At 39.7% G+C, this 25580-nt stretch overlaps 3 protein-coding genes across 3 annotated transcripts in view; 1 reads left to right on the top strand and 2 right to left on the bottom strand.

Moving 5' to 3' along the window:
- Positions 1–9954, top strand: part of stat6 (signal transducer and activator of transcription 6, interleukin-4 induced) — a 28461-nt gene extending 18507 nt beyond the window's left edge. The window contains exons 13-20 of the mRNA XM_046055943.1: positions 3432–3635; positions 3719–3813; positions 3909–4042; positions 6023–6172; positions 6271–6331; positions 6430–6480; positions 7936–8028; positions 8128–9954. Coding sequence (XP_045911899.1) covers positions 3432–3635; positions 3719–3813; positions 3909–4042; positions 6023–6172; positions 6271–6331; positions 6430–6480; positions 7936–8028; positions 8128–8188 — 849 coding nt within the window. The 3' untranslated portion in view covers positions 8189–9954. The remainder of the gene's footprint in view (positions 1–3431; positions 3636–3718; positions 3814–3908; positions 4043–6022; positions 6173–6270; positions 6332–6429; positions 6481–7935; positions 8029–8127) is intronic.
- Positions 9955–12465: 2511 nt separating this feature from the next.
- mipa (major intrinsic protein of lens fiber a) lies at positions 12466–13815 on the bottom strand. The gene is made up of 4 exons (XM_046055942.1): positions 13456–13815; positions 12967–13131; positions 12757–12837; positions 12466–12651 (listed from the first exon to the last, which is right to left on the bottom strand). The coding sequence occupies exons 1-4, from the start codon at positions 13813–13815 to the stop codon at positions 12466–12468; spliced, it is 792 nt and encodes a 263-aa protein (XP_045911898.1).
- Positions 13816–17441: 3626 nt separating this feature from the next.
- ptges3a (prostaglandin E synthase 3a (cytosolic)) lies at positions 17442–22642 on the bottom strand. The gene is made up of 8 exons (XM_046057389.1): positions 22473–22642; positions 21285–21398; positions 20964–21033; positions 20778–20876; positions 19917–20006; positions 19766–19822; positions 19585–19612; positions 17442–18480 (listed from the first exon to the last, which is right to left on the bottom strand). Coding segments are annotated over exons 1-8 (480 nt in total). The 5' UTR covers positions 22475–22642; the 3' UTR covers positions 17442–18460.
- Positions 22643–25580: the final 2938 nt, after the last annotated feature.

Genomic DNA, 25580 nt, shown 5'->3' with positions numbered 1-25580 from the left:
AGTTGTCTTGCGGGGGCTGCCTGACCTGGGCTTGTCAAAAATGTCTCCAGTGTCTTCAGATGTTTTTTTTATCCTCTGTACTTGACGCTGAGACACATTGAAGCTGTCTGCCACATCAGCAGTGGATCTGGTCTTCAGCCTCTTGATAATCAAAACTTTAGTCTCAGGGTGAATCATAGGCATGTTTGCAGAGGTCTAGTTGCTGTTGATGTGAAGGTCTAGTGTACTGGGGTTGTTTTTATACACACCTGAGACCTAATTGATCCATTATTAGTCACAGGTGAAGCTCATATGACAAGGCGACAACACTTATGTCTTTGCAAAAATTGACTCAATGGGCTTTACCAAGCTGTGAATCTTAGAATACTTTTTGACAGTTTCGTTTTGCACTGAAACATTATTACAAAAGCTGTTGGGATTAAAATGAGCCATTTCTTGTAAAAAAATCTTGATTAGAAATATATTTCAGCAGCACTTCAGGTCAATTTGTACACAAGCGACAAGACTTTTGTCAGAGACTGTACAGTTGTTTTGATTTTACTTTGAATTGAAATAAACTATAACTCAGAGGTTCACTAAGCCTACTAACATAAAATGGCATTGCCTTACTACTTGTATTACTCTATATGAGTATGTATACATTAACATTAGGAATTTATAGGCTCTGACCTTATCACTGACAAGACACCAATCTCTGCACTGCAGACACAATGGAGTGACCATTATGAACTCAGAGACTAGTTTATTTGTGTGTTTAAAGGATCCCCGTTAGCAGATGCCATGGCAATCAGCTAATCTTTGTGGGGTCCACAGCCCACATACTTCACATAATAACATTACATTAAATTGCAGTGATATATTGTACATTAAAGGGGCAATATGTAGTTTTCAACGGCCACTAGCGGTGCGGTTTAAAGATTGCAACCAGGTGTGTGCTTGTACGCGTCCTCGCTTGAACTCATGAGTGAGCATAATCCAAACACAACTAACGTTGAACTAACGTTAATCCATGCTCGTTACATGATAACGTTATAATTAGCCGATGTGATACATTGGCGTTAGCTCGCCTGTCTGCTTTTCAGTAACTAACATAATTATTTGTTTATCTTTCACTGGAGGCTCAGGAATGTGAGCACAGCTAAATGGATGATAATAAAACAATTAGTGAGCTGGACTGAATATTATTATGAGATTGTTACCACACTTAGTACAGTTAGACCGCAGTAACATTACTTTAGTGGATGGTTCTCCCACTGTATTGTTGTCCTGTGCTGTCATGTTGCCTGAGATGGTGGAAAAGCTATGTTACTGAGTATTAGAAAAAACTAAAATAAGTCTAAATTGAACGTTACAAAGCAAACAGCAGTAGGTCCGTGCTAATGTTAGCTGGCTGCTCCTGCTCCTGTAAACGTCATTTCTTGCAGGCTAAATCAACACTTTGACATAATACCTAGCTGGTAACTAGCTTGTAAATTAATGTAGAAAGCCATAAAGTTACATATTATATATTGCACCGGATAACCTTAACAACAGCTCGGCGTTAGCAAGCGAGCTAACATGATTCTCTGTGAATCCAGCCTTTCTGATGTTGACTGTTTATACCAACATCATCTGATTCTCTTTGGCCTGACAGGCTTCAGCACATAAACCTTTATTGTTGTCTTGTATCCTTACGTGGAGTTCGTGTTGGAGTCTGTGTTGTGCTGGGAGCCTGTTGTTTTGTGGTGTTAGTAGACTGCATTTTGTTAGCTGCGGTGTTGTCGCTGTAGTTGGAGAGAGGTTCAGGAGCGCGTATGCAGCTACATCCCGACCCGGTGCCTTCATATTTAAAGCAGAATAGTGCCTGTACCAAGCAACAGAGAAAACAGACATGTGCTTTATTTCTAAGTGATGTTAGAGCCTATTGACAAAAAGGAAGTAAAAATTGATTTGATTTATTAATAAGTGAGTTCATTGAAAAACTACATATAGCCCTTTAATATATACTTAATAAGAAAAAGAATAAGGTGTCAGCTGTTAGGTCGAATCCAGCCACTCTGTGTAGGCTGTGTGGCCATTCATTCATCTGGTGAACTGAGATGGATACATCCAAAACCCAGATGCAGCAGCAGCAATCTATGACACGTCAGCTATGCATCAGATAATCACTTACATATATTAAGGACACAATAATTCATGCAGTGGAGGAGACAAACTATCTTTAGTTTAGTTTTGTAAACAGATTTTTTAACATTGAAATATTGAACAAAACATAAAAAATCATAGGGATAATAAAGAGATGACAGTATGTCAGAAGAAAAGTCGGGAAAGATTAACATACTGTAGGTATTTCAATAAGGACAGATTATTTCAAAGTGTGTAACAATATTTATTGAGGTTTGCAACAGAGAACGAGTTTGACAATTAGACTCCATCAATATGATGCATCTTAATAAGCGTAGGCCCATGTGAACATAAGGGACTGAACAGGATTCTCTAGAGTCTAGCTACTGGTAGTGTTGGAGGAAAGCCAACAAGTGGTTGATAAAAACCTACATTTAAGTCTCAACATGTATGACTGGAAGTTACAGAGCTTTGCATCATTTGATGCTTGCATGCATTAGGTATCATAAAACATTTAAACAATTGTTACAGCTGAGTGGCTTGCTTTATAGGTACTGAAAGGGCAATAGGCTTTTAAATTAGGCATGCATTATTGAGTGCTGCATTTTCTCTGGCAAAGACTAGTTAACTTAAAGAGCAACCAAGCACTGAATGGATAAATAGAGTTCCTGTCGTTTATCTGAGGCACATGTCCTTTTTATTGCCCAGATTGACATATTTTCTGCTGGTTCTAACAGCTTGTGTAGTGAAATGTGACTGTTGCGATATGAAGTGTCCTGCATCAAGAGGCCTCAGCACTCATTCGTTGAGGGTTTCTTAGTGGGAAAACGCTTTGATGATGAAATTATGTGAAATGTGCTGCTGTGGTCCTCTTTGCTGCACTATCTGCTGTAAACAAGGCCTGCAGTCTGAGGCGGTTGTGGCTCAGGAGGTAGAGCAGGTTGCCCGTTAATCGGAAGTTTGGCAGTTCAATCCCAAATATTATATATAACATACTGAACAACATGTTGAGCAATAGCAATCTGCACCGTTTACAGATTTAATCTACATTAAGATACATTTTAGCAGACAAATCTTATCAGATATAACATAGAATGATAAGCAGACTAATGCAAATTGTAAAGCAAGCTGACACAATCCATTACTTTATACTTACTAACTAACTAAGTAACAGTGGCTCAATTCCATTAAATGTCCAAGTAAACCTGGCGGTGTGCTAGCATGCACAAAACTACCACCCTAGAAGTAGCTCACCTAAATGGAATGCAGTTGTTTTTAATGTTTTCTATTACGATATGTTCAGTGTTCTCTTCTCGCCATGTCATCAGGACCGAGTGCCGTTCGTGGTGCCGGAGCGCGTGCCCTGGAGGATGATGTACAGCACTCTCAACAGTAAATTCACAGCTGAAGTCCAGACGCAGCACAATCTGGACCAATACAACCAGCACTTCTTAGCCCAGAAGATATTCGACAAGCCCGACTTTGCGGACGACTTCAGCAACATGATGGTTTCCTGGGCCCAGTTTAATAAGGTGCACACAGGTGTTTGTCTTCTCACATAGACAGACATACGCTGACATACACTAAAATCTCACAGAGCCTGTTAATCCCACAGGAGGTTCTCCCGGGCCGACCGTTCACTTTCTGGCAGTGGTTTGAGGGAGTAATGGAGCTTACCAAGAAGCACTTGAAGACATACTGGAGCGAAGGGTGAGGAGACACCTCTGCTGTTTCATTAGTAAATATTGGCAACCTGCTACAGTTTGTAAATAATGACTGGTGTTTGCAATGTTTTGCTCCACTAGGCTGATATTTGGTTTCATTGGGAAGCAGCATCTACACCTGATTCTCAAAGACAGGCCCAATGGGACGTTCTTACTTCGCTTTAGTGACTCTGAGATCGGAGGCATCACCATTGCATATGTGTCTGCTACTGACAGTAAGTGTTGGTGTGGCCCCAGTTTGTGATTGATTGTGTTTAGTTTCGTTAAATTATTTTCACCTCAAATTCTTCTGTTTCCTGTTTGGACTATGATTCATTGTTCACATGATGACGAGAGCAATAATGCATTATCTTTTATTTTTATGTTAAGGAATTTCAGGACTTCCTTTTGATAATTTCCATGTACTGCTTTAACACCTCCCCCCATTTTGAGGGTGGTCCTCCTAAATGAAAACTAATGCACTATTATATTTAGACCCTTGTAATAAATTTGAACGTAATTTTTTAACAATTTATAACATTGTTGGACTGACATCTATGGAGCCCCTGAAAGGATAGTGAGATTTTTTTTGTGAAGTTATTTTCCGTTCCCTTGCAATATATTTTGCATTTCAAAGGCTGAGCTGTATTATAATGTAGTATTATGTAATAGACTGCTGCTGGTTGTGACAACATGCTGCTTAGCCGCAAGTGTGTATAACTGCAGCTTGATAGATAACAAGTGGATCAAGTTAATCTAGCTGCCTAGGGTGATTGAGAAAGGCTGTTGCTGTGATTATGACTATAGCCATGGGATAAAATAGCTTTGGCTGTTGCTGTAGCTATTGTTACTGAAGCCTTGGCCGTGCTTTGGTTTCTATGACTGTGGCTGTAACACATTAGTTTACAATATATAATTTGCTTTCTTGGCTAATACTAATAGGGGCAGTAAAGCGTAGTCACTGTATAGCTACCATAGCCATATCCATAGTACCATAAATTCAGCCTCAAATGCAGCTGTAGTCTGAGCAATAACCATATCCACTGCCACAGTGTCAGCCAGCACAGCTAGGTAGAGCAGCTGCAGCTGTGCTCACAGCCAGTGGCTGTCTACTGTAAGATCAGATACTGTTTACCTAAACCCTAACCTAAACTGGCAGTACTGTATAAATGGACTGGATCAACACACTAACTGCTCCTATAAATCAGGGGGAATGCAGAAAGTACTTTAAGGTAATGTAAAAGTTATTGCGAGGGAACACAAAACTTGTTTCAAGGTAACAAAAAGTAGGTCTGAAAAACCCTTTGGGGGCTATGTGGACATTTTGAAGGCAGTGAGACACTATATTTCTAAGGTTCGTGTTGTGTGATTGTGCATTTTAACAGAATTATTATAACGACAGAGCATTAAAAATTTTAAAATGACCAGAATGAGTAAAAAGACTACATATGTTAAATATTTATATTTATGTAACTTTTAAAAGTGACAACAGTCTGTTATGGTCTACATAGTTAAAGAGGTCATATTATGCTTTTTGGCTTTTTCCCTTTCCTTTATTGAGTCTTTTTTGTGCATGTAACAGGTTTGCAAAGTGAAAAAGCCCAAAGTCCAGCCCAAAGGGAGTTCCTATCTCCCACAGAAAACACTGCTCTGAACTGCTTGAAAATAGCTCATTTGTAGTCCAGCGGTTTCCCTTTCGGGATGAAAGCTAAATGCGCCTCGTATAACTCATCACTCTGAAACTCTTGCTCCAGTCCATGTTGATCAGAAACATGTACAGTTGAACCGAAGCCATGTTTACCGGCTTCCCATGACCCGCCCTACTCTGCTTCTGATTGGCTAGTAGTCCTTAACTAGGAACTGCTAATGTGCAACTCCCAACAAAGTGTAGAGGCAAGACGCATCACTCCATGAGTAAAACGAAGCGTACAACACACAGGGTGAAAAGAGGAGCTGCAGCAATGTACAGTATGACAAAAATATGGTGTTTTTTGATTAAACCATGTAAACCTGTTCTGGTACAACCCCTAAATAAGATTTTGAACCTGAAAATTAGCATAATATGACCTCTTTAAGTAAGGATAAAGTACTACTACTACTAATACTACTACTACTACTACTAATAATAATAATAATATTCTTATTATAATACAGAGAGTCACTGAAACTCTTTACCTCTCTCGCCACACACACCTCAAAAAATGTTTTCCTCCTAGATGGGGGTCAGAAAATCCAGAACATCCAGCCCTTCACCAAAAGAGATCTTGAGATCCGGAGCCTTGGTGACCGCATCCGTGACATCAGCCACATAACATACCTGTATCCTGATTTTCCTAAACATGAAGTCTTCAAAAAGTTCTACACAGGTAAATGGTGCACAGAGTCAGCGTTGTGTTCTTAAGTTAATGTGAGAACAGAAAACTAACAAATTAAGTTCTTTCTTCTCTGCTATTGTTTGAAACAGAGCCTCAAGCCTCACCCATCGGGGGTTATATCCCTGTGTCTCTCCATACTAAAGTCGGCATGTAAGGAACTTTTTTACAAATAAACCATGTAATTTGTGCACCTAAAGTGAAGCCCTTGACAACATGGTTTGTTTGTGTTTGTGTGTGTGTGTGTGCAGGGAAGCTGGCTCAGCCACACCCCCGAATCCCAGTATGGCACCTCTCACCGTGTAAGTATCACTTCCACACGTTTCTCTCTTTCACTTGAATACCATACCGACAAACGCATTTCCTTTACCAGCTAGCGACCAATCCTCTTACCACTATCAACATTTACACTTTGTTTATGTTTTGATTGTCACTTTCAGGATTCTCAGAGGAACCACTGATTTTGAGTTAATACGATTGGTGAAAATGAGTGAAGCTGAGACAAACAATTCGGCCCAAAATTTAGGAGGCACTTTGCCTATATAAAAGTAACCTCTGAAATGAAAGCACATAAGTATGCCAACGGTATTTATGTTATTATTAGAAGAAAAATGCATTATTCATAATCACACCTAATGATCCAATACTGTCACGGGCCGACTCAAAAACCCTGACATGAATAATCACACAGCGACAACAGGCTGCAGCAACGGTACCATTACAAGAACTCAAACATTTAATTAACATAACTACTCAAACAAGGCAGTATAGTATGGTAATCAGTAAGTCAGCAATGTAGTGTTGATAAAGAAAGCAACAAAAATGAGGAGCGCAGAGTAAAGGGAACTGCATTTCCCTCCTCTCTATCTCCCAAAGTGCCGCAGGTAGGATCTACTTTATATATGGAGAACGCCGGGCCCAGGTGGCTCCAGTACATGATGATGATGACGACCCCGCCTACTGACACCTACAACAGAACATACACATGAACATTCAGCAACCAGACAGAAACAAGGACGTCCCAGGGACGTCACAATACTCTCCTACAAATTCTCCTGAAGCAGCCTCAACAAAATTTCCTCTGTTATGTTTGACGACATGGTGTATTTGTGTTTTTCTGGTGTCTTACTTAAGTTAAGTTAAATAGCACTTGACCTTTGTTTTTGACTGCACCAATAATATCAAATGACATGGACCTGTACCCCTTGGGATCCATTTTATTGACACTAGAATTTAGAATAAAATACTAGGTATCTTACGTTTGAACATTGCTCCTCTGCACAGCAGTAGGCACTCAGTTTTTAATGTTGGACCTGCGAAGGTGTTTAAGTCTCTCATTAAATATTTCAGTGGTAGTCTTTTTCGTAATAGCCTGTAAAGGTTATATTGCAATAGTAATAATACATTTTCACTTTATTGGCTTGGACATCATCTTCCATAAAGTTAATGTAAATTTCTTCTTAAATACAGCAAAAGGATGTTTAAATTAAACAGCAAGTCCAATGTAATGGAGTATTCTGAACTAATGCTGCCTCAATAATGGCACTGTCTGAGGAAAACACAATGTGATGCATATTTTTGCCGATGCTTCAGACACCTTAAAATTATTTCACAGTGATTTCTTGACATTACAAGATTAGTAAATAAGGAGTCCTTTAATGAAGTCACTGAAGGAAGCTTGTATGTCACACTTTTATTGGTTATTAATGAATACCTGATTGTTGTTGATAATGCTCCTGTTCTGCTGTTTCTTTCAGGCATCAGTTCCAGCAGCCATTCAGCCCGCAAGAGTCCATCACTCAAGACATAATGGACAGTGCACCTCCTTCTGTGGAGTTCACTGAACACATGTAGGTTTTTATCTTCGTGACTGTGCATGAAATCCATTGACATATTGTTTGATTTTTTTCCAAAAATAGTTTTAAAAAGCACATGTTTCTGTCTTCTAGTCCCCCAGGTAACAATATGGATCTAGATTTAGACACTTTTCTCCAGACTCTGGACTCTTAGAAATATTCTGCAGCAAAGTTGTTTTTGGAGTGCAAAGCAGAAATTGGATGGAGGCCGGAGCCAAACCTGTCTGACCTTGTCCCATTGTTAGACTTTCTTCCTTTACTTTCACCATCCATCTACAGTTTCATCTACTTTTGAGTAAAAACCTGGTGGAGACAAATTTAATTTCTCTGGGACTCATCGTGGTGAGCTGGTGCTCATTTTAAGGACAAAGTAAAACTGAGAACAAACCAGAAGAAAAAGTGGTGTCATCGCTGTCCGTCGACCATCTTGGTTGTGCATGCTCTCTCAACGGGTGGTAGGTTTGTTGATGTTGATTTCTTTGCTTGTCTGTTTATACTACATCCCATGCATTCTGGAAAACACAGTGATTCACTGTACAGATTGCTGTGTGTTTCCAACAACGACCAAACATGCATGAAAGCTGACTGTGACCCTCATGGAAACGTAATGGTAAGATGACATGGCCACTCAGCTCCCGGAGATTACTTTTGAGGTTATGTTGTCCTCTGTTCTTGTTGCATGTTTTTTTATTATGATGAGTCAAGCATATTTCAATAGTATATTTTGTACATAGCCTTCCCTTGTGATTGAAAAGCATGGCAATGCCTCAGCTATAGTGTGTCATACACTCAGTCTCTCATTTATGCACGGTAAATACTGAACTCACCCATGGGTCAATCAATGTTTGTGAGCCTAAACCGTTCTGTAGTACAGTGAGAATTAGGAACATGAAAGGAAAAATAAGCTTTTCCATCAATGTTGACTGTGAAACTATACCACAATGATGGGCACTTACAATGGCAGAAATGGTAATGATGATGGTGATGGGAAATGCTTACATTATGTCTGCGTACTTAAATACTCAATTGTGTGTATTTTCTTCATAGCTTTTGCAAGTTAATCTCAGCCAATAATGTTTGGCCATTTCCAATAAGGAATCAGGTCCTATTAATTGAGCATAACTGTTACTGCTAACATGGTTTTGATGCTTTATTTCTCTATTTAGATGGCCTAATGCACAGAACAAAAAAAATCTGTTTCTTTCTGTCAGTGATATGAACAGTATCTTTCTTCTGTGTTTGGAGTGATAAAAAAGATAAATAGTGTAAGGAAATGATCAACAGTATATTTCCATACTCTTCATTTGTTCTTAGATGTAAAATCTCAATTTAGATGTTATCTTATGTAGCAAAATTAATATAGTGCTGTTTGGAGTATCACATAACATATGTGCCATTTAAATGTTTTTTGTTGTTAGAGCTGTATGGCCTTAAAGATTAAAACGCTGGATGTATGGCTGGATATGTAGCAGGATATAGTACCAAATGAATAAGGCCAACGAAAAAGTAAAGAAGTAATTATGCTTGCAGGAAATAGGAAACATTACAGGCTAAAGAACAATAGTATTCTGGCAGGGTAAGCAGTATCTTTGCTTTATGGGATTTCTAAATCTAATTTTGCTTTGATTTTAGCAGCTTATTCGCATTTGAATGTACAGTATATCAATACCAATCTTCCCCATAAACCAACTTCAGGTTTTAAGAGAAGCTTTGCACTACCTACCATCACTGTCAATGTCGTGCGTGTAATAACAAAATGGTGGTGTTGGATATACCATGTTGCATGTAGGTTTGCCCGATGATAACCTCTTATATCTTGTGGATTGACTTAATAAATCACTCTGAGGCTACTAATACAATCTATATGATCTTCCAACTGGGACAAATAAAATCTCACCTTTTTTCTGAAAATATCAAAAATATTTTTTGTGAATTTATTAAGAAGAAAATAGTTATGTCCCTTAAGTCAACCTTGACTGATATCACAGCTGTTTGTGCCAAATTTTGAAACACTGCTCAATCGCATCTTTCACTACCATGGTGGTATCAGAAATAACCTCATCTGATTGGCAGATGTGTATGTAAATGGTTACTGGGTTTAGTTCTCAGAGGTGAAAGGAATATGTCATATATGATAAACATCTAATGGACCAAATGTAGTTTTATCCTGTCTGGAACCATCTGTTTAAATACATATTGTTCTACTATATTGTCAGTCTAAAAGAAAACAGACAAAAAAGGGATTGGAAACATAAGAATTTTCAGATTTTTTGGACATATAAAAATAATAAATCAATGGCATTGTGATTGGGAAGGTACCATAAAGGCTGTCCATTGAATGAAAGCATAATGGTGTATAACATAATTGGCATCACTTCCATAATCCATCAGCCAAAGAGGAGACATTGCATTACTAGCATATTATATTTCCTAACCATCCAGTTTCAACAATCATGAAATGTTTAAAATAAAAAAGAAAACTTTACACTGTACATCACAAAGCTTTTCCATTAGAACACAAATTCTAATTTCAACATGTCACTAAAATGTAAATTCTACTCAACCACTGCCAGGGAAATCACACTGAAAAAAAAGGTTATGTAGAGGAAGCAGAGAGAGAATCAGCTTACATGTCTGGTTCAGTAACTGCTCTGGTGAAATTTGTCAAATTACTAAATAACTTATCTCAGTGCCCCATCCCCTTCCCTCCATCCCAGCAGCTTTAGATGTCCCCTCATTAGAGCAGAACAAGATGGCTGCCTCGTAAACAAAGGGAGGAGGTAGGGTGAATGAAGGAGGGATGGAAGAGAGAGGGGACACCAGGCCAATGTAGAGCTTCACCTTCAAAGTTCATTCTCTCTAGTGTAGATTGTATGAAAATAAAGGTGTACATTTATCACCCTGTACAAACACACTAAAGATTTCAGTCGCCTCACGGTGACCTTCTCTCTTCTCCCAAATATAAGAGAGAGGCTTGTCCAATAAAACCATCTCACTCCCAAAGAGCCACCCAGCTCAGCATAGAAAAGAGAAGGCACCAGGTGTTTGCCAACACCAGCAACAAGCCACCACACCTCATGCACTCTTTCGTTTCTAACCTCAAGTTGATGTAACAAAGACTCTTCAGTCGTGCCAAACAACACAATTCAACTAGGAAACGTTTGTTCCTCACGACAGCTCGTCAGGTTTGCTTTCTTTGTTTTTCCATGGCAGACACGCAAAAGTAAAAGCAAACCAACTATCACACACCTGTACATGAATCTGTGATAAGCGCTGCTCTAAAAGCAAAGCTCATTTCAGAAAGTCATTTAAAATGTAACCCAACACAAATACAAAGTGTGGTACAAACCTGCATACTTCCCACTTATAAAATAATGGGGAACAGATTTGGTGGTAATTATACCATTTCAAGTGTTTGTAATTGTAACTTCATGGAAGACTGAGTTCTGGAAATACCAGATAGTTTTGTTTAGTTGAATAAAAATATGAATGTGTGTGCGCTTCACTAAATGAGACACAAACTCTAAACTGAATGAATTTGACTTGAAGACTTGACCCAAAGGCAAATTATTTTGATCTGATATAAAAAGGGCATCACTCTAAACATGGCATCGATTGAACTTTTGCAGTATCAGTGAGGGGGTGGAAAAGGCCGCATCTTTCCCTAAAATATGCTGGTATGGGGGGAAAAAATATTACAGAATGATCAAAAAATGATCAATTAAAACAAGCACACGCGCATACACATAGACCTGCATGCACACTCACTCTCTGTCACACACACACACACACACACACACACACACATAACTGGGGGAAAAAAAGAATGAGAGACAAATAAATACTGGTAAAGTACAATACGTACATGTAATTTACCCAAAGTTCAATAACGAAACAAAACAAAGGGCGAGATCACACTGGATCAAAATGGAAAAGCATGCAGAAGTCCACTGCTCTACTGTAGCTTCACTCCTAGCAGACTACGAAATAGGGAGAAAAACAGAAAGAGAGAGAAAGGGAAAGAGAGAGAGGCCCCTGTCCTGAGCAGTTGTAGCCACCTGTCAGCCAGGAGTAACTGACTCCCCACACCACAGGGCACAGGGTGCTTCCTTCAGTGGCAAGTCTTCTTCTAACCCTCCATCTTTGTCCTGCAGTCCAAGGGGGGGGAGGAGGAGGAGGAGGAAGGATGGGTAGAGGTGAAATCAGGCGAGATGGTCAGGGCTGTGGGCGTCCCTTCACTGTAAATCAGTAGGTCCAGTTCTGGATGCAGAACAAGGATAACAAAGGTATTTGGGATGTGTTAGCATGTGTGGAGGCGGGGAGGAGGTATGTGTGCAGAAATTCTGAGTGGGCTGAGGATGGACCGGGAACTGAGGGTGCAGATTATGGGGTGAGGGATGGGGGTCAGAATGCCAATCTTCTTCACCAGGCTTATAGGGCCTGTGTCTTGAGCTCGATGGGCTCTCCCCTCGTCTCCTGCTGGCCCTCAGCCTCTGGGGGCCGGGTGCCCTTCAGCATGGCGAGCCTCTCAGAGAGGCCGCGCATGCGGGGGAACAGCATGAAGTCATAAACCAGAGCACCCATGGCACCACCAATCATGGGTCCCACCCAGTACACCTGTCGTGACAGATAAATATCAGAATGCGTTATTTTGCGAGTTTGAACACATTATATTGTTTGCAAGAGTTTATAGTGTCAAATGTACAGATGTGATCATCTTACCCAGTGGTTGACAAAATTCCTGACCAGCACAGCAGGGGCGAAGGACCTTGCTGGGTTCATTCCTGCTCCAGTGTAGTACATCTAAGAGAAAGACACAGAGAGTAGTTCCTGGTTAAGAGTGTAAATGTGTATATGTAAAACAATGGTCAGATCTTTGCATGAACCCAGTGAGCAGTTTCAAACTTCTCAAACCCCCCAGGTGGTTCTTACCCCGAGAAGATGCCCCATGAGCACAGAGAAGCCGATGGCCAGAGCAGCAGATCCCAGGCGTCCGTTGCGCCTCTCATCAGTCACGGCAAAGATGCAGACGACAAGCTGCAGGGTGAGGAAGACCTCCATGGTGGTGGCCATGCCCAGGCTGATGCCTGGCTGCAGCTGAAAGATGGGAAGAAAGAGTGATGAAATTAATGATGTTAGTGCATGAATGAAAAACACACAATTTTAAAGTTTTTTATACATACATGCACATTGTGATGTTTATCTTTTAATGACCTTATGTCAGACTAGACAGAATTTGCAATTATGTGTACAGATAATACTTAATTTGCACATTATGTAATTTATAGTCATTCATCTTAATATTAAATAGTCAGTGTATGTGAAACACTTAATGTAGGCTGCCATTTGTAAAACAAAAGTGAGAGTCAGCCTCCTTGTAATAACGCATGTAGTGTTACAGTGACTGGCAGGTAATCTTACCGTGTTGAGTGCAAGGTTTCCCCTCATGTTGCTGGGTGTGACTCCGTAGAGCACGGCAGCACCAGCCAGTGCTCCAAGACACTGGGCTATGATGTAGAAGAAAGCACGGAACAGGGACATCTGAGAGCCAATCAGGTAGGCAAAGGTAACAGCTGGGTTGATGTGTCCTCCACTGATGTGGCCGATGGACTGGATGAGGGTGGCAGCCGCCAGCCCAAAGCAAAAGGCAACATGGAGAACATTATGGGGCCCGGTGGTCCAGCGGAGGGCTGCCCCCAACCCAAAGAATACAAAGAACATGGTGCCATAGAACTCGGCGAACACCGCCCGCCAGAAAGACATGGACCTGAACTCCCACATGGTGGCAAAAGGTCAAAAAGCAACCTCTAAGCAATGGAGGGATAAAAAATCAACAGAAAAACAACCTGATCAACTAAAAGGAGATGTTTCTCCACAACAACAACTGTTTAAGACCAAAAAACACAGCAAATGACAAAAATCAGCCCTCAAACAGAAAGTGCTTCTCTAAAGCTAAATGCAACAACACATAAACTGCTCAACATGTAACTCTCATGCAACTGAGAACAATCTGCTGCTGTGCCTTCTGAATTCTGATTTCTGTCATAGAGAGCTCCTGAGTGGAGCAACACGCCAGTCTCTGTGCATCTATGTGCCAACCCTGCAGGTTGTTAGAAGAAGAACATGGATAGACAAACGTTAAGCATGTCCTGCAGACATTCAGCCTCTTTACCAGAGCAGGGGGAGCTCAGAGGCCTTTTTATAATACCCCAGGGCCACAGCAGCCTCACCGAGCCCAGGGGAGGGGCCAGCGCACAATACTACAAATCAAAACAAAATAATTTAACCCTTCTCCTGCCATGACCTCCCTGTGTGCTATCAGAAAGAGATATGTCCTGAACTATGAGGGGGATGTGCCTTTCATTGGCAACTTAAGAACAGTTTTTAATTACCACCAAAAACAATTTCCAAAAAATAATTAAGGGTGACACATTTTACTATTCTGTTAACTTAATCTCATACAGGTTTCAAGACAGATTTTAATGATAAATAACAAAAGTTCATCGTGTGAATAATCTGAACTAAAGAAGAGATCACTGCGTGCATGCTCACAACAGCAGAAAAAATACAAATATTGCAACACTAAGGAGAGTCTTCATGTGCCCACAATGTGATCTAACATGTGATGGATCCATTTTATTTTTGTATTGACTGAAAACAAGACTTCGTATCAGTAGTACTGACACTTTGGGGATGGATCCACCCACCTCATTGTAGAGATTACTCTGAATCTGTAGTAATGGGTTGCAAGTGGACCATGATAATTACTTTACTTATTCATGTAGGGAAGCTCTCAACACACTGCAGTTGAAGGGTGAGGCTACTTTTGAAATGTATGACTTGAGTTTGAACTTATGTGGTGAGGACAAGCACAAACAAAGTGGTAGAGAATCATATTCATAACACCACTGACTGAAAAGCCCCTGTGAGAAACTGACCTTCAACCCTGAAAACAGAAAAGCAAGTGGGCATGTGGTGGGCAGAACCTGTGAGCAGGTAGAAGTGGAGTTTTGCTGGGTTTCCAATCGTTTTGATATATATTTTTATTTACAATGACAGAATTTATTACAATGTCCACCTTTCCACTAACTTTCCATGACTTTGTTTTCATTGTCTCCTCTGTAATGTTCGATCAACAGTTCACATTCACTCCAACCAAGGCCGTGGTCACCAAAAAGCACGAGCAATTTCTCCATTTCTCCCCTTGTATTCTGGATTGGTACAAATTAGGTTTGTGGCAGCAGAACTGATTAGGCACAGTTTTACATTGTGTGTGTGTGCTGGGCGGGTTTGGAGGCTCAGGTCAGATAAAGCAGTGGAAAATCCACGGTTGGAGAGGAAGAGGGGAGAGCAGGCCTGGCATTGAGCTTCTGCACTGGAGCATCATGCTGACCAGGGCAGCCAGAGGTACGGAGCTGCCCCTCCGAAAGGATTATGCTGAGCTCAACGCTTTTCTCCTTTCATGCATGGAAACAAAACGCTGGCAGTAACAGTTTCTGCTGGTTTCTATGATCTCTTTATCTTGCCGTCGCTGTTGAATCCGAGAGTTCTCTTTTCCACGGGCCATAGTGGCTATATATATTTGCCTCTGCGCCCATACTCCAGAGGGTTGTGTTGAAATGGCATCAAAACAATACACAAACATGATCAGCTGACATTTTTATATCTCAGAGGATGAAATTCACTTTCGAACTTCTGCAAATATTCTAAATGATTTCTCCTCACATTCAAAACAACATGAAAAACATGGTGAAAATATATAACACCAGCATATGATGAACAATTATGGTTGTGGCTAGGGGAAAAATCTGTTTTTTAACCTGTTGTGTCTTCACTCTGACAGTTTATTAGTTTGTTAGTTGCTGCACCTCTATTGTGATGGGCATTATGTCCTTCTCATGACTCCCTCCGTCAGTGGTAAGCCACCTTTTGTGGGTTTAAGCCCACAGTTTAGTTTTACATGGCAGGGTATTGAAAAGGTGCTTGCATTGTGTTTTCCTGTCCCCTGGGTCCAGACTGCTGACACATACATAATAACATGCAGCCCCTGAACATCTCACACTGGAGTAGAAGCTCTGGCCTGCGCTCACCACGCAGTGATGAAAATATGTATTGCAGGACACAAGATGAAGTACCAAAACATACAGGCTTCAGTGCTGCTGAAATCCTCAGCATGGGATATTTAGAGATTTTCCACTACCTTCAAATGATCCATTCACATGACAGAAACTACACACCTCTCATTGGCAACAATCTATAGCTCTCATGCTCATGAATAATCTATTACTGACTGATAATTAGTTTTAATACCACATACAATAAGCATCACAGAATAAGGAGATGGCATCACTACTTCTGTGATTGTGAGGGAAGTGAAGTACCGCAGTTGCCATGTATAAAAAAATATCACACAAATAATTTACATTGGAAAATAATTTCCGGCTTCCACTTCCCTTTTTGCACTCTGCGTAAAAGCACAGAAGAGATGGGAAGCCCCTAACACTCCCTGTGTAATGATAGAGAAGTGAGAGTAGAGTGCTTTGAAACATTAGCACTACACAGTGGTTACAAAGTGACATTTCACATTGGAATTGGTAAAAACAAATTTACATGTTTGTACTCACATGCCCATATGAAAACTGAGTTTTTTTCTATCTTAAGTTACTAATCAGTATTATATACAGTATACTTATGTATGTATATATATAAAAGTATATATTTATAGCACAATCATTCTGTTTGTTTTTATTTCACACTTGCTTTGGCAATGTAAAAGTCTGTTTCAAATGCCAATAAAGCCACAGTGAGTCAAAATCCAGTCTTCGTTCTGTGCAAAAGTACATCCTGAAGTCCAACCACAACTAAAATACGTTTGATCCAAAAAAGACCAACATTGGAACTTTCATTTTCAACTGTTGAAGCCTCACAAAATCTTCAGGTGAACTTTTGAAAACAATTTTGCACGACAAGGATTGATGACTTTGTCTCCTGTCACTTAGATTGAGTTGTGGCCAGTACGAACACTGACAGTGAGCAATCTGTACATATCGGCATGTTTTAAAGTCAGACTTGGGGAAATGAGAAGCTATGTTTTAAACACTGTTGGATGCTAAGATACAGTGGTGGAAAGTAACCAAGTACATTTACTCAAATACTGTACAGTTTTTTCCTACTTTATCCCTCAAATCCAGTACATTTTAGAGGGAAACATTGTACTTTACTTCCCATTTGATACCTTTAGTTACTTTGCAGATTCAGATGAATAATTTAAAATATAATCAAAAAATTGATTATTTTAGTGCTTAAGTATATTTTGATCCTAATACTTCTGGGCTTTTAAGGAAAATGTTGAATGCAGTACTTCTTCCACCACATCCCCACAATAATTGACAATAATCCCTTCCTCATTGTATTCTTCCTCTGAACTTTATTGATGATGTTAAACTTTTTTGGAACTTGAAAAAGTGATGCTTCCATACTACTACTGCCACCTTGTATTCAACAGTCTTAAACAGTTTATTAGAAATGTATACTCAAACTCCTACAGCATAAGACAAATGCAAAAGTGTTCATCAAACACAAGCCCCCAAAGCATAGTTCTAGTGTATCTGATGGACAAACACGTAGAACCTGTATTGTTTAAAGTATTTGGAAACTCTTGGTAGACATACATAGGATTTCTGACCTCACCTCTGGAAGAAAAGTAACTGTTGTACCTGCTACAATATGCAATGCTCTGTACACAGGCATAGAGAAACAAACTCACCTTTGGAAAGGTACGACTATATGCTAAAATTGTACCACTCTACTACCTCAACACAAATTGTTGCACAAGCATGTGTTTATTTTAAATGCTGAAATATGTTTTAAAAATGAAAGTTTTGTTAAATATTTGCAGATATTGGCATACATTTGAAAACCCATTTCAAGCAGAATGCCTGCTTTTTAAATTAACAAACAAAATAAGTGCAATTTACAATACAAACATTAAAGGGGAAAATCTGTCATTAAAAAAATCTACTTTTTTGGAAAATAGGCATTTTGAGTTTTTTTTTTGTTCATTAGAAATCACCATGTTGAATACATAACCTTACATCGCAAAAAAACAGAGAGAGAGAGAAGGTATAAGACATCAGCACATCCCATTACAGTCATTTAAGTCAATGAACAATAACATTTTCATTTGAACAGAATTGTCCATGCAGAACAGAACAGCAAAGCACAGCACTGTATGTCGCTATGGATCTCTGTGCATGTCTGTATCCAACAGTCACTCCCCGTCACTCCCTTGAGGAGTTTTCACTTAGGAAACTGTGTAGAGAGATGGGGTTTCTTCTCCAACATGGCTGCCAACTCATGTCTAGTCTCTCTCTTCAACCGCCGTATAACTTACTTTGTTTACTACTGAGGTGGCACCCATATACATCTACTCAAGGTCGGGCATTTCTGGAAGGGAGACAAAATTAAAGATGTGATAAGTGTAAGCATGTGATTAGATTTGAATGTAATCATTAACCTATTAGAATAACAAAAACTGATGCAGCAAAAAAAGGTAGATACCTAAACATACCCATTTGTGATTTTATGGCTAAGTTATGCTGGCCGCACACTAAAGAGGATAACATTTCCAATGTTATGGGTCCAACTGCGTCTCCCAACAATCGCAGGGGCGTTCCCGAGCCAAGACTAGTCGGAACCGATTATCGGCCCAAATGATCCTGTATTGTTAGGGCTGTACAGACATAATCTTAAGGTCACCGACTGGATCAGAGGCACCCCAACTCGTATGCTAAATATATTTACAATTTGAAATCAGGATGTGTTCCCATCAGAAATCCACAACAGCCAATGAGAGTGAGTTGACCGGGAAGCCTCACCAGTGTGTTGTGTACTCGTTCGTGCTATAAAATGTACAAACCATGCTGATTCCCTCTATCACAGATGTGTATTCTTTTTTTTTTCCTCCTCTGTGCATAACACACAAAGTGCAACCTCAAGTGCAGCTAGCTGACCCTGACAGCCTGCCTCCATGTTTGTTTATGTGTGAAGTCATGTTTGATCTCTCAGATCCTAAGTCCCCAAATCTGCCACTTGGAAATCATTTGGTATAAACACCAAGTGTGTGGTCCTGTGTCTTGACTGAATTGTCCGGTGTGTGCGTTCTCAAGATTAAAATATTAAAAATTAGTTAATTCGGTCATTGTATCTGTGGTGTCTCATGTTTTTCTTTTTTAATTGGTCATGATTTGAAAATCTTGTAGTGTGCACCAGGCATTAACTATATTTAACTTAACTCTTAATTATAGGTATTTTTGATGGAATAAAATTAATTATCCTTCAGGGAAAGACACATAGAATTGAACCCTTCCTAAAATAATATCATCAGCACCATATTACGTAGGATGATGTCATCTTCCCCCCCTACACATTGTACAACTTACTTCACAGATCCTTTAGTGAATCACATTACAGCTCTCCTCTTCTCACCCCATGTGATCTAGTGACCACCTATTACAAATTATAAGACAACTCTTATAGAATAGTACTTACTTTCATCGTCACTGTCTGCAGAATCATGCTGCAAAACAAAACAAAATCAATAATAATTCTTCATGCTCTGATTTACTTGGTAAGTTTCACTTTATTAAAATGTCTTCAAACAAAGCACCTGTTACTGAAATAAAATGATATGTAACAAATAAAAAGTACTATATGCATTTAAAAAACATACCTCCTCATCTGCACCGTCTAAATCAGGTAGATCATCCCCTCCCATGCTGTTCATCATCTGGAGAAAGGCACAGGAGACATCAATCAATGTCAGCACTACAGTACATCTGGACATACTCACTTCAGGCACAGTGCATGTTCAATATGCTTACCTCTGAGAATTTGTCAAAACTTGACAAGTCCTCATCAGAGTCATCTTCCCAGTCTTTCCAGTTATTGAAGTCCACACTCAGCCAGTTGCACTAAAAGAAGATAAATATGTAAGTGTTTATGTAATGCACCATTAAACATCTAATGAGTTTATTCCAGCCGTTTTTTCAATCACGATATTTCGAGTTGTTTTGCTTGGTGGCACGTTATATTGTCACCATTTTCAGAACTAAGAATTTTCCTACTTTTAATTAGAGCCCGATACGAGCGAATTGCAGATAAATCAGTATTAGTATTTATAAGAGACAAGGATCCTTCATCATGTCATTACATAGTTTGTCCACCACAAGGCATTATACAACTGCTGCCCCCCTGTTGGCAACACACATTTGGAAGGCCACAAATCCACCAGGAGACACAGCCATCAGCTAACATAATCAGCTGTACTTATGTCCAAAGTACAATGTATAACAAAACATTTTCTTTTTAACTGCGTTATATCATATAATCTTGGTGAGGTCTCATAGCTGGTGAGGTTAAATAACACAGAACACATGTTAGGGATAATCTTTATTATGTTATACGTTTCTGAAAAGAATAAGGAAAAAAAAAAAAAAAAAAGAGACCACCAGCAATATTTCGTAAAAATCGGATTTTAAGATCATCAAATATCAAAATCGGTATCTTTACATACCACATTTTATTAATAAATGAGCTAACAGCTTACCAAGACTTCTTTTCAGATTGATGGCAATTAAACTGGTCTTATACGTTTTGCAAAAAGTCTGTATCGGAAGTGCCAAATGATTCATATCTGTCGACTGACGTTTAAAAAAAAAAAAGAAAGAAAGAATTAAACTTACCTTCGTCTTGTCTTTGGTAAGTCGTGGCCATGATTTCCCAGCCTCTGCTTTTCGTAAACAACACAACACAGACCTGTCAGTGCGTCTGTGTTTGGATGCCTGCATGAAACAGAGAGTCTGTTGAAGGCTTTGCAGGAATAAAAGATATGGTAGAACTGCAACTATGGCTACAGGTGACAAACGTACTTTGGGGTCAATCTCCCCAAAAAGGTCCACTGTATTCTGGTGTTTGATATTATCTGTTCCACTGAAACAGCTGTATGGTGAAAAGAAAAGAGGTCATGATATTTCCTTTGTAACTTCCACCAATAACTGACAACCAATAAGTCATTTGTGTTTTTCTCATTCTGTTCATACACTATAGCACATGTGTATGCCCTGTTCCCTAAAAGCATCATAAGGCTCATCTTTTCTTTAAGATGATTGTGGGAAATAGGGCCAATTACCCCCAAGGATAAGAACATTCTCAGGAATATTACCATTTAATGTGCTATTAATGCAACTTACCTGAATTCAAATTTGGATTTGTCGAATTTTACTTGCACATCTTTACTATCCTCCACGCAGAACTCTACGAAGACAGAGTCCCGTCTGTCATACCACTTAGCTGCTGCAGGCTGCCTAATAACAAAAAGTAGAAAGACCGTGTTGTTAATGTTCATATTACTGTTAATGTGTGCTGGCCAAATATTAGGATAGATTATATTTTGATGCATTAGCAACACTTTTCTTGAAACGTTCATGCCAACAAAGCCCTTTGAATTGAATGAGTGACATTAAAACAATCCAAAATAATTCCTGCTTCATTCTTAACTCAGATGGTAACTATTAAACAACTACAAGTGTCCCACTTGCTAATAAATGTAGGGCATGTCATTTTAACAGCTAGGGCTGATTATTCTGTCCTGGTGGCCCCACGTGTTTGAGGTGTAGCTTAAATCATGTTGAGGAAGGTTTCATTCATTCGGTCTAGATTAGCATGAGAGCATCTGAAGTGATCTTTAGCTCTTTGCCTTAATGCAATAACTTACCCCTCTCTAAGGACAACTTGACAATAGAACCTTTAATTAAAAAAAACTACAACGGACCCTTTAATGAAAATGGTGCACTTGTTAACACGACATTACATATATTATCAGAGCAACAATTACATTATCATACTGTGGAGTCGGGTAATGCTACACCAATAGTAACGTTAAGCTATAACGTTATGGTTGTTCGCACGTGAACCACAGTGAGGAGAAGACATATTTGTCTGAATGAGGGCATCCTGTGTTACGAGTATCACTGACTGCGCTGGCTTAAGTGAAATCTTCCGAGCTCATGACACCATGCTTTTTCAGTGCTAACATTAACATTACCCTTGTTGCTTGACTTTAGCCTGCTAGCTAACAATAACTGAGCTGATGTAAGGCTCGTAAACAAAACTAGCTGGGAGTTTGTTATCTTATGAGACACTGTGGTGCCACATTATATTAAAGTTTCGCTGAAATAACGTTAACGTTAGCTGTCGGTGGATTTAAAGTGCTGTGCCTTTTAGTCTTGACAGCCGCGCAAGTAACGTTACGACTGCGTCGCTGTAGCTAACTCGTGTGCTTAGCTCAGTTAGCTTACATTAGCTGTTGATCCCACACTAACAAGGCTGCTAACGACAACACATACCGTTAACGCCTACATAGTAAACCCAAGACTTACATCTCCACTGTTTTAGAAATTAAGCTCCCTCGTCGGACCACGATTTAGATAATAGTGTTAGCTAGCTGTAGTGCCCGGCAAAAGATAACTGAAACCGAAACGGTTAACGCAAACGTTTGCAACTGATGCACTGGTATCTCCCCAAACATCGCGTATTTTCCTTCTCCTCTCGCGATACTTCGCCTTCCTACCACTGGTGTTTCGCAGCCGAAGCCGCTGGAGACAATTCTAGAACGAGTGCTCAGTGTTCCAGAGCAGCGCCACAGCTCCGCCTCCAAACTCACACTACCAGATGATATACGAAGTGACTACCAGATAATTATATGAATACAGTCATGAAAACTGTGTATTAAATTATGGCTTCCTTGAATCCCTTTCCACTTTTATTGTGTCCCAATTACATAGTACCAAGTACATAGTAGGTCCTATTAGTAGAAAATGCACTTAAAGTATCAAGTTAGAGTACTACTGCAGAAAAACGACCTTTGTTTTATATTATTTATTGAATCATTTTACTTGTTGTTTAGTATCATGTGTTTCGCATGTAAAATCTCAATTTGTGAAGTAGTAACCTACCCTAACTATAGTTGTTCATAAATGTTCTAACAATATTTGTCTCTGAATTTAGTTGAGTAGAAGTAAAAAGTGGCATGAAGTGGAAATATCAAGTACAATCAGAATCAGAATCAGAAAATGTTTTATTGCCAAGTAGTTTTTGCATGTACGAGGAATTTGCTTTGGAGATAAGGTGCCACATGTAGACAAACACACAGTTGACATAAATAAATATATACATATGGAATAGATTGACAAGATATAAAATATAGAAGAATAACGATTAACACTTAACAACAAACAACTTATACATGCAGTATACCAGGTGCAATGATGTGAAATTAAATATTATTTACATGTGCAAAAATATACAGTATTTGTAAGGGAAGGGGGAAGTATCAGTGAGGGACCCGGGCCTTGTTAATGAGGCTAGCTGCAGAAGGATAGAAGCTGTTTTTGTGGTGAGAGGTTTTGGTCCTGATTGAACGCAGAGGGGAGCGACTGAAACAGTTTGCGACCGGGATGGGAGGCATCAATTGCAATCTTTCCTGAATGCCTCAGAGTCCTGGGGGTGTACAGGTCCTGAAGAGATGGAAGATTGCAGCCAATGTGTGTGAAGGAGGAGATCACCATACTCAGCAGACAATTCCTCAAGAAACAGTTTTAAGCTTCTGTGTTGTTTGGCCTTTGCTCGAATGGGGTTGATAATTTTAACAACAGGTGTCATGACATGACCAAATCCCATAAACTTTGTGCATATAGCCTGCTGACAAATGATGCATAGATAGTTCAGAAATTTTGGCAATTCTGGGCCTGCCTTGCAATGTACAATCAATTCTACGTGACAACCTGTCATTGCTGGGGCTCCATCTGTTGTTATAGACACCAGCTACATTTTTTCCCACAAAGTATTCCTTCAAAATATTGTAGATATCAACTCCTCTGGTTGTGGTTTTCAGAGGAAGAAATGACAAAAACCTTTTTGGTGGAAAAGTCATCAGACACCATCCGAATGAACACAGCCAACTGGGAGGTATCACCGGAGCACCGACTCATCACACTGGATTGAAAACCATTCTCGCCTAGTCATGTCCTTTTCCAACTGCCCCATTGCATCTACAGAAAGCGCAGAGACTCTCCTTGCCACTGTGTTAGCACTGATCTGTAAATCAGCAATAGCAGACATAATTTCTGTCTTACTTTTAGGGTCCCTGAATAATGTTTCGACCATTTCTGTCATAGCTTTGTGACACAAATAGTACTAGTTGTCACCTAACAGTAGAATACAAACAACAATAATAATATCTTTATCTATATAGCACTTATCAAAACAAAGTTACAAAGTAGTTTACATAGAATGCAAAGAACACATACAACATTACACATAAAAACACAGCAAGTTATGGGTCCCTATAATTATCTCTTCTATCCCATTAGTATCACCACTCTATGGTATGCATATTCAACAAGTCACACACCTACATTTACAGTCCTAAATTAAATTACATACCGATGGAAACTATAAGCATTTTGTAAACGTTACAGGTAAAATGTGTGCACATAAGAGCACTTAAAAAATTTATATCAACAGCTGTAAGATCAGAGTCGAATCAAAAGCTTCCTGACACTGCAGACTATTAGATTCAACAAGATAGCATTTGATGTAGAACTGTATTGGATTTCACTACATTGTATAATGGTTCTGTTAATACTCTTCAGACTTTTTCCTCTCTGGCTTTTTCTCGGCCATCTCCTTCACAGTGCAAGAAGTCCAGCATGTTTGTGCAGGTGTATAGATCTCTCTCGCACTGCCTCTGTGCACGAGCACTAACATCACCTGTTGCTGATTAGCTGGAACAATGTTGTGTCATGGTCCACACCGCTTTTTTTGTTTTCCATTTACAGATTTATTTTCAGAGCACACACAAAACAGAGAGCTAGCAAACTGTGAGGAAATAATTGCTGACTTTAACAAAAAGTGTAGGCCTATTTTATTGATTACAATCAATTGTCACTTCGCACACTATGTATGTTTTTTTATTTTTTTATTTACACATGATATAAGAAAGATAAGCCTGTTGATCCAAAGAGGGTAAATGCACAAAATATTATATTATTTCAAAATACATTATCTGTACTGGTGTTACGAGGTGTGGTGTGTGGACAGAGAGGACCCAAATGCAGCGTTCAGAGGGAAGGAGGTTTATTGGGGGAAAAAGGGTGAGAGGGACTGGAGTGGAGGGAGAGGAGGACGTCGGGGAAGTACTGGCACGGGGAACCAAGGAGACCGGGGGCCAGGGAGCCGGGGAACACAGGGGCCAAGGAAGCGAGGAGAGGCTGGGTAACAGGGAGGACGCCGAGAGGGAGGTCCGAAGGGGAGTGGGCCAGTGGTTGAGCCCAGCCGAACGGAGGACGAGGGTGAGTGTACCTGGGAGGGAAACAGACAGAGAGACAAGGTTAGGGGGAGACAATGACAAGGCACAGGGTAAGTTTGAAAAAACAAGAAACGAGGAAGCCTGAACACAGGAGTGGCACCAGGAATGGAGCAACGAC

This window comes from Micropterus dolomieu, linkage group LG08, assembly GCF_021292245.1.
Source record: "Micropterus dolomieu isolate WLL.071019.BEF.003 ecotype Adirondacks linkage group LG08, ASM2129224v1, whole genome shotgun sequence".
Lineage (NCBI taxonomy): Eukaryota > Metazoa > Chordata > Actinopteri > Centrarchiformes > Centrarchidae > Micropterus > Micropterus dolomieu.
This window is presented reverse-complemented; position numbering and strand designations above follow the sequence as displayed.